General features: G+C 34.4%; 2 protein-coding genes across 5 annotated transcripts; both read left to right on the top strand.

The window, feature by feature from the left end:
- Positions 1-330: 330 nt before the first annotated feature.
- On the top strand, positions 331-3,702 carry PYR4 (pyrimidin 4). Of its 2 annotated transcripts, none has more exons than XM_011049355.1 (8): positions 331-497; positions 986-1,131; positions 1,241-1,422; positions 1,694-1,830; positions 2,102-2,267; positions 2,378-2,494; positions 2,786-2,946; positions 3,240-3,702. In XM_011049355.1, exons 2-8 carry the CDS (start codon positions 1,049-1,051, stop codon positions 3,429-3,431), a joined length of 1,038 nt encoding a protein of 345 aa, XP_011047657.1. In that variant the 5' UTR covers positions 331-497; positions 986-1,048; the 3' UTR covers positions 3,432-3,702. The 2 variants fall into 2 exon arrangements, with proteins under 2 accessions (XP_011047657.1, XP_011047655.1); XM_011049353.1 differs by lacking the exon at positions 331-497 and adding an exon at positions 626-864.
- A 2,301-nt stretch (positions 3,703-6,003) lies between these two features.
- LOC105141941 (mitogen-activated protein kinase homolog MMK1) lies at positions 6,004-11,171 on the top strand. Of its 3 annotated transcripts, none has more exons than XM_011049351.1 (7): positions 6,004-6,059; positions 6,152-6,427; positions 6,769-6,898; positions 7,655-7,792; positions 8,214-8,546; positions 8,984-9,164; positions 10,767-11,171. In XM_011049351.1, the coding sequence occupies exons 2-7, from the start codon at positions 6,192-6,194 to the stop codon at positions 10,937-10,939; spliced, it is 1,191 nt and encodes a 396-aa protein (XP_011047653.1). In that variant the 5' UTR covers positions 6,004-6,059; positions 6,152-6,191; the 3' UTR covers positions 10,940-11,171. The 3 variants fall into 3 exon arrangements, with proteins under 3 accessions (XP_011047653.1, XP_011047654.1, XP_011047652.1); XM_011049352.1 differs by having other exon boundaries at positions 6,041-6,064; XM_011049350.1 differs by lacking the exon at positions 6,004-6,059 and having other exon boundaries at positions 6,071-6,427.
- The last annotated feature ends 278 nt before the right edge of the window (positions 11,172-11,449 follow it).

Below are 11,449 nucleotides of genomic sequence, written 5' to 3'. Positions count from 1 at the left end.
TTTTTTTAGAATTATTTTTATTAATTTTATTTTTTAAATATTAAGTTGATTAAGAATTTAGTTATATAATTTTTTTCTTAAAAATATTATAGATTGTAACAATTTTTGTCCATATAATTATTTTTTTATAATTTTTTATAAATCTATAACAACACAAAAAAGTATTATAAACCTGCAGCACTACACAAGCATGATATCTAGTTACTTGCTATCTCTAGTAGCAACATGAAGATACTAATTTATTTTATCTCTTTTCAAAATAAAAATAAAAACGTGAGGCGTATTAATAAAAGCTGGTATATAATCTCACTATATTCTATCCGAATATTGCAATATGCTTAGAAGAAGTCATTAATGTAACTTTGCATTAACTTAAAATTCTCTCTATGAATTGACACCTTCGTCTCTCCAAACAAAAACCAAAATCAAGCAATTCAGATTGTTTTGGACCGCTGAAGAAGTGGCAGCAGTAACATCCCACTCCTTATGCCTCACTGGTGAGTTTTCTTTCCACTGCTTAATTTCACTGCGAAAACGACCTGTCATTCTTCGAAAAAAGGGTTCCTGTCGTTCATGCAGTCATCCCTCATTAATCTGTTATACTCGTGTGTGAAGTGTATGAAGCCCCATCTTTTTCTTTTTATTTGAACCTGCAGGACCACCGAGAGTGTGTTTCTATTGCTTTTTTGCTCCTCTAGCTCAGCACATAGCCTGTTTGATTAATTGCCTGATTTAAACCCGAAATGCAAACTTTGCTCTTTTTTCCTTCGTTCTTCTTATAGAATTAAGTCTCTGAGTTCTAAAGATATATTTGATCAAATGGTGGCATTTGGAACTATAAAGACTCCAGTTTTATCATTCAAAGTTTGAATCTTTTTTCTTCAAGAACTTCGCTTTCTTGATATTAAGAAAATTTAAATTTGACCCAGATGAATAATTTTACTAATCTTGATGTCTTGGTGTTGTTTTCTTTATTATGATACAGGTACTGAAACTCCCATCTTCAAAAATTGAAGGATCGAGGCAGTTGAAGTGTAAAGCTTCAAAAATGGAGCTTACTATAACTCAACCTGATGATTGGCATCTTCATTTACGTGATGGTGAACTTCTTCAAGCTGTTGTCCCTCACAGGTTATTGTTTTTTTTTTTTTCTAATTAAAAAGCACAGCTCTTTTGCTTTGGTTAATTTGATTTTTTTTTATTGGTTCTGGCTTGATTTTTATGATATGTTGTTATGCAGTGCTAGTTTTTTTGGGAGGGCGATTGTGATGCCAAATTTGAAGCCTCCTATTACTTCCACTGCTGCTGCTGTTTCTTACCGTGAATCTATCTTGAAAGCATTACCTGCCGATAGTGATTTTAGTCCATTGATGACACTTTATTTGACAGATAATACAAGCCCTCGTGAGATCAAGCTTGCAAGTAGGTTTATTTTGATTGCATTTGCAAATTTAGTAGAATGTGGCTGTAGACTTAGCAAATACTAGCTCTATAGAATAGGATGAACTTGTCGAGAAATTATTTAGAAAAATGTTGATTGATTGTAATAAATCCATTTGATTTTTTTTACAGTCATATAAGCAGGGTTTTTTTTATATATAATTAAAATATGTTGGTTTCTTCGCATTTAGGCTCTAATGGTTACAGTGTGGATTTTGTTGTTTCATTGATAATGCTCTGATTATATTGACAGGAGAAAGTGGGGTAGTTTTTGCTGTGAAGTTGTATCCTGCTGGGGCTACAACAAATTCTCAAGATGGTGTTACTGATCTTTTTGGAAAATGTCTACCTGTGCTAGAGGAGATGGCTGAGCAGAATATGCCTTTACTGGTAATTTTATCATATTGACTTGTGGCCATGTTATTAGTACGTTCTCTTTTCTTTTTCTTTTTCTTTTTTGCCTTTCTGCTAATATGAGCATCGGACGAGATTTAAAGTTAATAAAGTTAATCTTTTGTTTCATGCTTAGTGATTGCATGGCTATACTTGGCACTTTATTGAGATGTAGCTTAAGATTCGATACTAAAAAAATGATTTTAGCTTATTATTTTTTTTGTGATTTTATAATTGATTTTAATGTGATTGGGCATTGTACTCACAGGTTCATGGAGAAGTTACAGATCCTAATATTGATGTGTTTGATCGTGAAAAAGTCTTCATTGACACTATTTTACAGCCTTTAATCCAAAGGCTTCCACAGCTAAAGGTTGTAATGGAGCATATCACTACAATGGAAGCTGTTAGGTTTGTCGAGTCTTGTAGTTATGGTATGCTTGCTCACTCACATGAATTAATTTTGCTATTCTTACCATGATTGCTGCTGACTTGTTAACACTTTGATGTAGATGATTATCTAACTTTCTATTTAATTCTTTAGGATCTGTGGCGGCAACTGTTACTCCACAGCATCTACTTCTCAATAGAAATGCTATCTTTCAAGGAGGATTGCAGCCACACAATTACTGCCTTCCAGTGCTCAAACGAGAAATTCACAGTATGTCTCCTTAAATCTTTTACATACTTTGCAATTAATTGCTCTTAAAAATGCTGAATCCCTAGGCTCCCTAGCTTGTAGTGCCAGCAAAGTTATTTTGGTTGCAGCATTATATGGTATTCCAATTAGCCTTGTAAGGTGTTTTAATGTCAATATGATAGTTCTCTTTGTGGGGATTGTACTTCATTATTAATGACTAATAAAGAGAAGAAAATATAAGAATTTTTTGATACTATGCATCATTGTGACTGTTTTCTCACGAGCTAATGTGGTTATATATTACTCATCCAGGGCAGGCTATTGTTTCAGCTGTGACTAGTGGAAATAAAAAATTCTTCCTTGGAACTGACAGCGCACCACATGAGAAACGAAGTAAAGAATGTCCTTGTGGATGTGCTGGAATTTATAATGCCCCTGTTGCTATATCACTATATGCCAAGGTTTTTGAAGAGGTAAGTTTCTGCTGTATCTATTTTTCTTAGACTGCCCTTTGGGCATCAGCTTTGTGATGTGAGGGGAAAGGTCATGTGTCTATTATTTGCACTGCAATTTCCTTACCCAGGCTACTAGTTTGGCACATCTTATGATGAAATTTTGAATTTGATTGGTGAAATACTTAATGCTTGCCCGCATTTTGTATGCATGTTGCATGCTGCATGCTGCTGCTGTTGCGTATCCATATAAATGATTTGCCCTAAACATGCTGCGTTCATGATAACTAAATTGTTGGTAATATTGCTTTAAGGCTGGTGCACTTGACAAGCTGGAGGCATTTACAAGCTTTAACGGACCAGATTTCTATGGACTTCCAAGAAACACCTCAAAGATCAAACTGACTAGGACTCCATGGAAGGTTCCAGAGTCTTTCTCATTTTCATTTGGAGATATTGTTCCAATGTCTGCAGGTGAAACACTTGAGTGGCAACCATCCATTTGATTTACATTATGCAGTGGAAAGCGTTGCTGTATAGTTCTTGTTTTGCTTCATTTATTATTGTCCACTTATTTCTCTTGAACAAGGAATCATAAGTTTTTTTTTCCCAAGAAGTTGACAGCCTTGCACCATTCTGCATATGCGATGGATCGGGTTATAGATTATTAACTTCCGCAATTTTTATTTTCTATGTAATAATTAGAACCCAATTTAAATGTTCTTATAAACTTTGTTACGAACAATGGACTTAGCCTAGTTTGAAGTTTTTCTCTCATCTGCCTATTATTCTTGTATCAGTGACTCTAGCACAAGCCCTGAAGTTAACCAAGCCAACGATCTCCTTTCACTACATTCTTGTTTTCGATGATTTCTTGTAGATTGTCTTAATAGATGACCGTGATATCATGCACATGAAGTGGGATGCTTTATTAACACTGTTTAGCATCGTGGATGGTTGGATGATGTTTTTGAAAAAAAATTGAATTTTTTAAATTTTAAATTATTATTATTTATTTTTAAATTGTTTTGATATGTTAATATTAAAAGCATGTTGAAAAACAATTTTATTATCACACTAAGAATTCATTTTGGATCACGAGTTTTTTATCAAGAAAGCTACGGAGTTGAAAATAAGGAAAACTACAAGCTATTACCATTGATTTTTGAATAAGCCATCTATTCAAAGTCAAATCATGGTTTACAGATCATATGGAGGAAGCTATATTCTGCCACGAAATTTCCTGAAGTGTTCTTCCTCTAACGTATTGAGTTGGGCTAAATGATTTGACAGTTCCACTAACGAATGTTAAACTTTATTTATTTGGTTCAATGAAGAACATAACTAAAAACCCTGATGGAGATTTTGCTGCTAGGGTGGTTGTAAGCAAACAAATTACAAGGGTTCATACCCGGTCCGACCACAGAAGTTGGATCAAACCGAGAAGCTGCTTCGATTATCTGTTAGTTCCAGGCCTTCAGCTAATGTATTCCAATCCTATAGATAGAACATGTCTTAGCATAATTTTTTCTGCCAAGATCAAACAAGAATGTTCGAATAAATAAAAAGGCATTAAATACCAATGAGAGGTATGCACTTACTTCCCGGAGAAGCAAGCAAAATCCTGCGCCGTCCTCTCTTTTCTGTCGAGGTAGAGCTTGACGGCGCAAGCCATTTGTTGCTGTGGAATGGATCTCCAAGGAACTGGTCTGGTGGGGAGTGGACAGGGAAGATTTTCAGCAGAACCAATTGTTAATTTATTAGAGAGATTGATGATAGTAAATCCTCCTCGTTAGTTAAAGAAACTAAAACATATATTAGTTTATTCAAGAAAAATCCCAACTTAATTCAATTACTAGTTTCTTTACAGGCCAAAGTCCTAGCTTTACAACTCATACTTTAAACCCTTGACCTAATAAAATAAATAAATAATCAAACAAACAAACCATGTGATTAGCATTACTAATTAAACAACAAGAAATGCTAATTTTATAGATTGGTTATAAATTTATTTATTTATTTGTTCAGTTAAATGTAAAAAGAAAATATCTCTCTTTTTTCGTTTGAAAAAGTTTCAAGTCAGCTAGCAGATGAGGTTGAGCAGGCATTCTTTTCCACTTGGATTTTAGAGATTTGAAATTAATTCTAATCTTCTTGTAAATTCCTATTGATGTAGACTTTCTCAGATTGCCTTGTAACTTTCTTGCCCTAGCAAGGGTCCACTCGAAGTAAAACACACGACTTTTCCAGCATGCCTCATATTAGCTACTCCATTAAAAAAAAAAAAAAAACAAATATTGAATAATCAAGTAAAAACAATACACTATAAACAAATGTAAGTTTTTCAATGATTTTTTCATAAACATTTCTGTCTATTCTAATTTTTTTTTATGTGATTTTATTTTATAATTAAAAAAATTAATAGAGACTTATTGAAAGTATGAGACACTAGTATTAATTAAACTACAGTTTACTTGAATTTATGATTTTTATTTTATTAACTTAACATCAAGCTTCCTGCATAAATATCTGAGAGAAATATGCAACAATTATAATTTAAAAAAATATTTTTCAAATTAACTTTTGTTTCGTGTACGTTGATGATAAATAATTCTTTAAAAATAAAAAATTTTAAAATTCTTTGAAAATAAAGACTATTTGAAAGATCTAAGACATCTTAACAAGCACTACTTAATTATATCATTCTTGTAAGCTACTTGAGTCATGAGCATTTATTTGTAAAATCTGAATTCCTTATGATAAATTATTTTAATTTTTGAAATTTAGAGAAAAAATCCAGTCAATTTTTTATTCTATCAAATCATTCATATACATGTAAAATCATTCATATACATGTATATATTATATGATAAGTTTTTATGTTTTTTACATTTATTAAGAATTTAGTATTTATTGTAAAAATAGGTTTAAATATATTTAACAAAAAAGTGTATAAATCAACATTATCAAAGAGATAAATTTAATTTTTATTTGTTTTTAGTCAAGATAATTAAAAAAAAAAAAAAGCAAAGAAAGAAAATCCAAGTCCCGCACGTGTGAATTTTCTGTTAGCTAAGACCATAGCGTTAACAGAGACAGATAAACAAAGGCAAAATACAGCAACAAAAAGCAGAGTACAGTTACCATTTCCTTCTCTCTGTAGAATTTTTTTATAATAAAAAGAAAGCATTTTTATTAGATCTGATTTTGATTTTGACCATAACAGAAACCCAAAAGACAGGCACTTTCAGCAACAAATTTCAGATATGGACGGTGGAGGTACGGCGGATACAGAGATGTCGGATGCTCCGCAACAAGAGCAGGCTCCACCACAACCTATGGTAGGAGGAGGAGGAGGTGGAGGGATGGAGAGTATACCGGCAACGTTGAGTCATGGAGGGAGGTTTATACAATATAATATATTTGGAAATATATTTGAAGTTACTGCTAAGTATAAACCTCCTATTATGCCTATTGGTAAAGGGGCTTATGGCATCGTCTGGTAACTAATCTTTCTCCTTAAAGAAGATCCCACTTTGTTTTTTCATTTATATTTGTGTTTTCTTGGTTTAGTTTTGGATAGTTTGAAGTTTTTGTTTATTAATTAATGGATAGAACCCGCTTTTTTCCTTATACAAGTTTTGTTTTTTTGCCGTGCTGAGGTGAAGTTAGGTTGTATTATGCAAAATCTGTGTTTTTTTAGGTGCTTTAGTGATAATTTGTGGTTTTTAGGGTTTGTTTTTGGATAAATTTGAGCTGTTGTTTGTTTATTTTGTGGGTTCTTTTAAGGAATGAATTGGAGCTTTTGTTGATTCTGTGGTGGTGATGTTGTTTGTTTGCTAGTTCGGCGTTGAATTCTGAGACAAATGAACATGTGGCCATAAAGAAGATAGCAAATGCATTTGATAATAAGATTGATGCAAAGAGGACACTTCGCGAGATCAAGTTGCTTCGCCACATGGATCATGAAAATGTCAGTGAGTAATTGATTAGTTTTATTGATGCTCGTTATGTTCCATGCCAATGTGTAGTTTTTAGGGTTTTTGAGAAATGATGAGAGTGAGAATTAGGTAAATTCGGTGACCAATCAATAAAAGTATCAAAATGATAATATGATTGAATTATTTTGCTTTGGTAGACATGAAGCCAAAGTGGATATTATTATTCTAGCTTCCATTAAGAGACATTAGAGATTTCATTCCAAATAGAAACTGCACGATGACAGTTATTATGATTATTGTATCACAATTAGTCATAGTTGGTAGCTCATTCATGGCACTTTTCTTTTAACTTGCATCTCAATGGTCTTCCAATGAAAGTACATGACTGGATATTCTTAATCGGATTGCTGAAAATGAAATTAAGACCATGAGTTAGGTTGAAGCTGGCAATGATTTAGTTAAGCAATTCTCATAGATTTAAATCTAAAACTATCTGAGGTGGCATCAAATGGCTTTTAACCATTGGTCTTTAAAACATAGGGTTTTAAGCTGTTTCCATCCTTTCTGTATAGCTGTCCTTTTGATTATGTCGTAATGCTGACTGCATCCAATCCATAAACCCAGAAACAAAACAAAGTTTGTTCCCTTTTGTCAAGATCTTGAATAAAAATCCTTGTTCGTCACTTAATTTGAAAAATATCTATAAAGGGAAGATTTTATGGGAGAAAGAGGTCAATGGTATTACTTTGATGGTATTTTATGTTACATCACTTGTGTCTGTCGTGCAGGTTGTGGCAATCAGGGATATAATTCCTCCACCGCAGAGGGAATCATTTAATGATGTTTATATTGCATATGAGCTAATGGACACTGACCTGCATCAGATCATTCGCTCCAATCAAGTATTATCAGAAGAGCACTGTCAGGTTAGTATTAAATATTTGGTTTGTTTAGAGATAAGTACCCGTTATCTGAATTTTCTCATCCCTTGGTCTTAATATGGCTCCATCTAGGGCTACTATTATGGCTGATTGACAGCCCATTATGTATTTTTCTTTTACTCAATATTCCTTTTTAAGATAAGTGATTTCTGTGGTCAACATGGCCTTTGCATATTCTTTGACATATGAGAAAGGACCTGAGTTATGTGAGGTCTAGTCAGCATTGAATTTCTATTGAGCCTTGCGTGACAAAAGGGTATAACGGTAGTTTGTTTGTTTGGATACAAACATAATATGGCAAGCTCAACTAAATACAACATTGGTATATTTCCTTAATTTTTACTTTATCAAACTAAGTCAAAAAGCTAAGGACCAAACATGTTCTTCTATTTTTTGTTTTGCGCAGTATTTCCTGTATCAGATACTCCGTGGATTGAAATATATACATTCTGCAAACGTCCTGCATAGAGATTTAAAACCTAGCAATCTCCTCCTGAATGCCAATTGTGACTTGAAGATATGTGATTTTGGTCTGGCTCGTGTCACCTCGGAAACTGATTTCATGACAGAATATGTTGTTACAAGATGGTATCGAGCACCAGAGCTGCTCCTGAACTCCTCAGATTACACTGCAGCTATTGATGTGTGGTCAGTGGGTTGTGTGTTCATGGAGCTGATGGATCGAAAGCCCCTATTTCCTGGCCGAGATCATGTGCAACAGCTTCGTTTGCTTATGGAGGTAAATTAACTGTTAAATTTCTGTTGGCATGTTCCTATCTGCTGAAAAAGTTTTAGGATCACACCTGACTTGAATTATTGATAATACTTCGAATGTCATGCCTTTTATCCTTTTGAAAACAAGGGGGGCGATCTCCTCTTCTTCCTTCTTTTTTCACAATCTTGAAAAGAATTTGTAGTGTAAACCATAGCTTGGTAATCTTGACCTGAAAGGAAGTTGTTTTAGCTGCATTTCTTAGATAGACACCTTTAAGTGGCCTTTAGTTATGCCTCTCCGGTTCTTGATTATTAAATGCCATTACAAATCTAGTCAAATGTGTGCAGAAACTAGTTAGTATTACATGTTTTCAAATAGGCATATGGATATATAGTATCCATGTGTCATCTTCTCAACACGAAGTTTTGCAATTTATGATTTATCATTTCTAATACTTGCAGCTGATTGGCACCCCATCAGAGGCTGAGTTGGGTTTTTTGAATGAAAATGCAAAGAGATACATTCAGCAACTGCCACTTTATCGCCGTCAGTCATTCACTGAAAAGTTTCCAACTGTCCACCCGGCAGCTATTGATCTTATTGAAAAGATGTTAACTTTTGATCCCAGACAGAGGATTACTGGTGAGTTTGTTTCCTTCACCTTCAGTGTGTGTCAACACCATTGGAATTACTCATTTTAATTTTTGTCTTATTTTTCTTGGTCTTTGGTCTGTCACAAATGATTCGCATTGCTTAGTTTATATGTATTCTCTTAGGATATTAGAAATGGGATCTTGTGGTGCTTTGATTGGTATTTATAGTCTTACACTGACTGTTTATTTAGCAATTAATGTCATGAGTGACTTTGAGAATTAAAAACCCTAGCTTTACTTTCTAGCCTTTGCTTCAAATAAATTATAATTATTGGGAAATACAACCCTGTATCTGTTTGCACACCAGGCAATTTGAGTTCTCTTTGTTTTGACTGTAAAACTCGTCGAAACGTGGTATTCAATGGAACTCCAACCTGCAATGGTTTTATTACCAATTGGTGAAGCCTCTCTCCCCCTGCACCTTTCTTCCCTTAATCCAAAGTTTCCTTGTATCTGGCAGTAGTGTATAAGCCCGTAGGGATCATCTCACTTAGATAAGTGGCAAGTCATGGTATTGAGGCATGTAAATGAGTGGAGGGGGACTTGGGGGAGGGGAGGGGAGAAAATGTCATTTCATTATTATCTGCCAAAAACTGTACATCTCATAGATTTTCATGCACTACTGCATTTGGGAGAGCAGGGATCATTTTTGTTGCTTGCAATTTTATAGGAACTAGAACATGTTTTTGTGACTTTCGATATCAAATTGGGGGTACAGTTCTAGTTTCCGTTGGGGATTGTAAGTCTCCTGTCTAGGAAAGGAATGCTACCAGCATCCTTTGGGAAGTGGTCTAGGGCATGCGTCAACTTACCTTTTATTTTCTTATCATGGTCAACTTAACTTTTTGGATTGCCTAATGTTGCTAAAAATGCAACTATGCAAGTCTTAAGTCTTCTGCGCAGCAATCAACTCATGCTGTGCTGACCTTTGAAAAACTGGAATCGGTTTGCTGACTCTCTTGCATGTGGGGTCGTTGATTCTATGTCACTGTCCCCCCTGTCGAAATTCTGTGTGCACAAATCTACAAATTATTCTTGGTCTTCAGAAAAGAAAAAAATAAACTGTGTGCCAACATTCAGTTAGGAGAAATTTTGAAACATATAATAGATGTCTCATGATGTTTAGGTTAAGTGAATAAGAGATGCATTTTCTCAGGTGAATAAGAGATTCTTTTTCTGATGAGGTAAATATGCAATAATCTAGATATCACTTGGATTGACCATCCATACCAGCTGGAACTTGACTCCAATTTAAAGTGGACTTTAATAGAATTACACTTCTATTATTCAATGGCTGATAAATTCATGAGTAGATAATGGTAATAGATAAAAATCTAAGAGGAGGCAGATGGAGACATGTTCCCTTCTTTGTCTTTCTTGTATTGGGATAGTAACCAAACACTACTTAAATGCTCATATAGCTTTTCCTTAACTGATTTTTTTTTTTTGGCTGAACATGATATTGTTACATGTCATGATATTACATTATTTTGATATCCTGCATGCTATTTCTCCTCTTTCACGTATAATCGTTGTCTTAGATTTCTGAAATTCACTTCAAATAATATCCATTCCTCCTAATTTGTTGCAGTTGAGGATGCACTTGCTCATCCATACCTAACATCGCTTCACGACATCAGTGACGAACCAATCTGCATGACCCCCTTCAGCTTTGACTTTGAGCAGCATGCACTGACTGAAGAACAGATGAAGGAACTTATTTATCGGGAAGCTCTTGCATTCAACCCTGAATACCAGAACTAGTGACAATGAGTCATTTAATCATTGTGACTGATCAGCTTGATTTCCTTGATTTATATGTTTTCTAGTGATTTCTTTCATGGTGTAAATACGTTCCATCCAAAACCGGGTGGTTCCTGAATCGAATTATTTATTATGGACAGAATTCAGGGGAGCAAAACAATTAAAATGGTGTTTGTGTCGGCGGTCGCTGTGTTGTTCTTTCTATTGAATTGAGCCAACTTCTTTCCTGGCATTGACTTTCACATATGAAATATCATGCATCACTGGTCAGCGTGCCAGCTTACAATTCATGGACGCCCTATGATAGCCTTCGCATGGGGCAACCAGTCACCATCCTTGTTATGTTTTCGCTTCTCATGTTCATGTCAGTTAAAACGGAGAAGGAAAACCACAGGGTTCTTCGGGGTCGAACTACCAGCAGAAACATCACAAGCATAAAATGTTGTGTGTTCAAATTTATAACATCACTGCTTAATTTATATGATACATCTCACATGCTTGATTAAGCGT

The sequence above is a fragment of the Populus euphratica genome, unplaced genomic scaffold, assembly GCF_000495115.2.
Source record: "Populus euphratica unplaced genomic scaffold, PopEup_1.0 scaffold197.1, whole genome shotgun sequence".
NCBI classification, from domain to species: Eukaryota; Viridiplantae; Streptophyta; class Magnoliopsida; order Malpighiales; family Salicaceae; genus Populus; species Populus euphratica.
The sequence above is the reverse complement of the archived record's forward strand: the minus strand, read 5'-3'. Positions and strand labels throughout refer to the sequence as shown.

Excerpts from the sequence above, each read along its gene's own strand:
- PYR4 (XM_011049353.1), top strand. The coding sequence starts at position 820 with ATGGTGGCATTTGGAACTATAAAGACTCCAGTTTTATCATTCAAA. Across the intron at positions 2,268-2,377 it reads TGTCGAGTCTTGTAGTTATG|GATCTGTGGCGGCAACTGTT; the intron begins GTATGCTTGCTC and ends TTAATTCTTTAG. Across the intron at positions 2,495-2,785 it reads GCTCAAACGAGAAATTCACA|GGCAGGCTATTGTTTCAGCT; the intron begins GTATGTCTCCTT and ends TTACTCATCCAG.
- LOC105141941 (XM_011049351.1), top strand. The coding sequence starts at position 6,192 with ATGGACGGTGGAGGTACGGCGGATACAGAGATGTCGGATGCTCCGCAA. Across the intron at positions 6,428-6,768 it reads GGGGCTTATGGCATCGTCTG|TTCGGCGTTGAATTCTGAGA; the intron begins GTAACTAATCTT and ends TTTGTTTGCTAG. Across the intron at positions 8,547-8,983 it reads AGCTTCGTTTGCTTATGGAG|CTGATTGGCACCCCATCAGA; the intron begins GTAAATTAACTG and ends TAATACTTGCAG.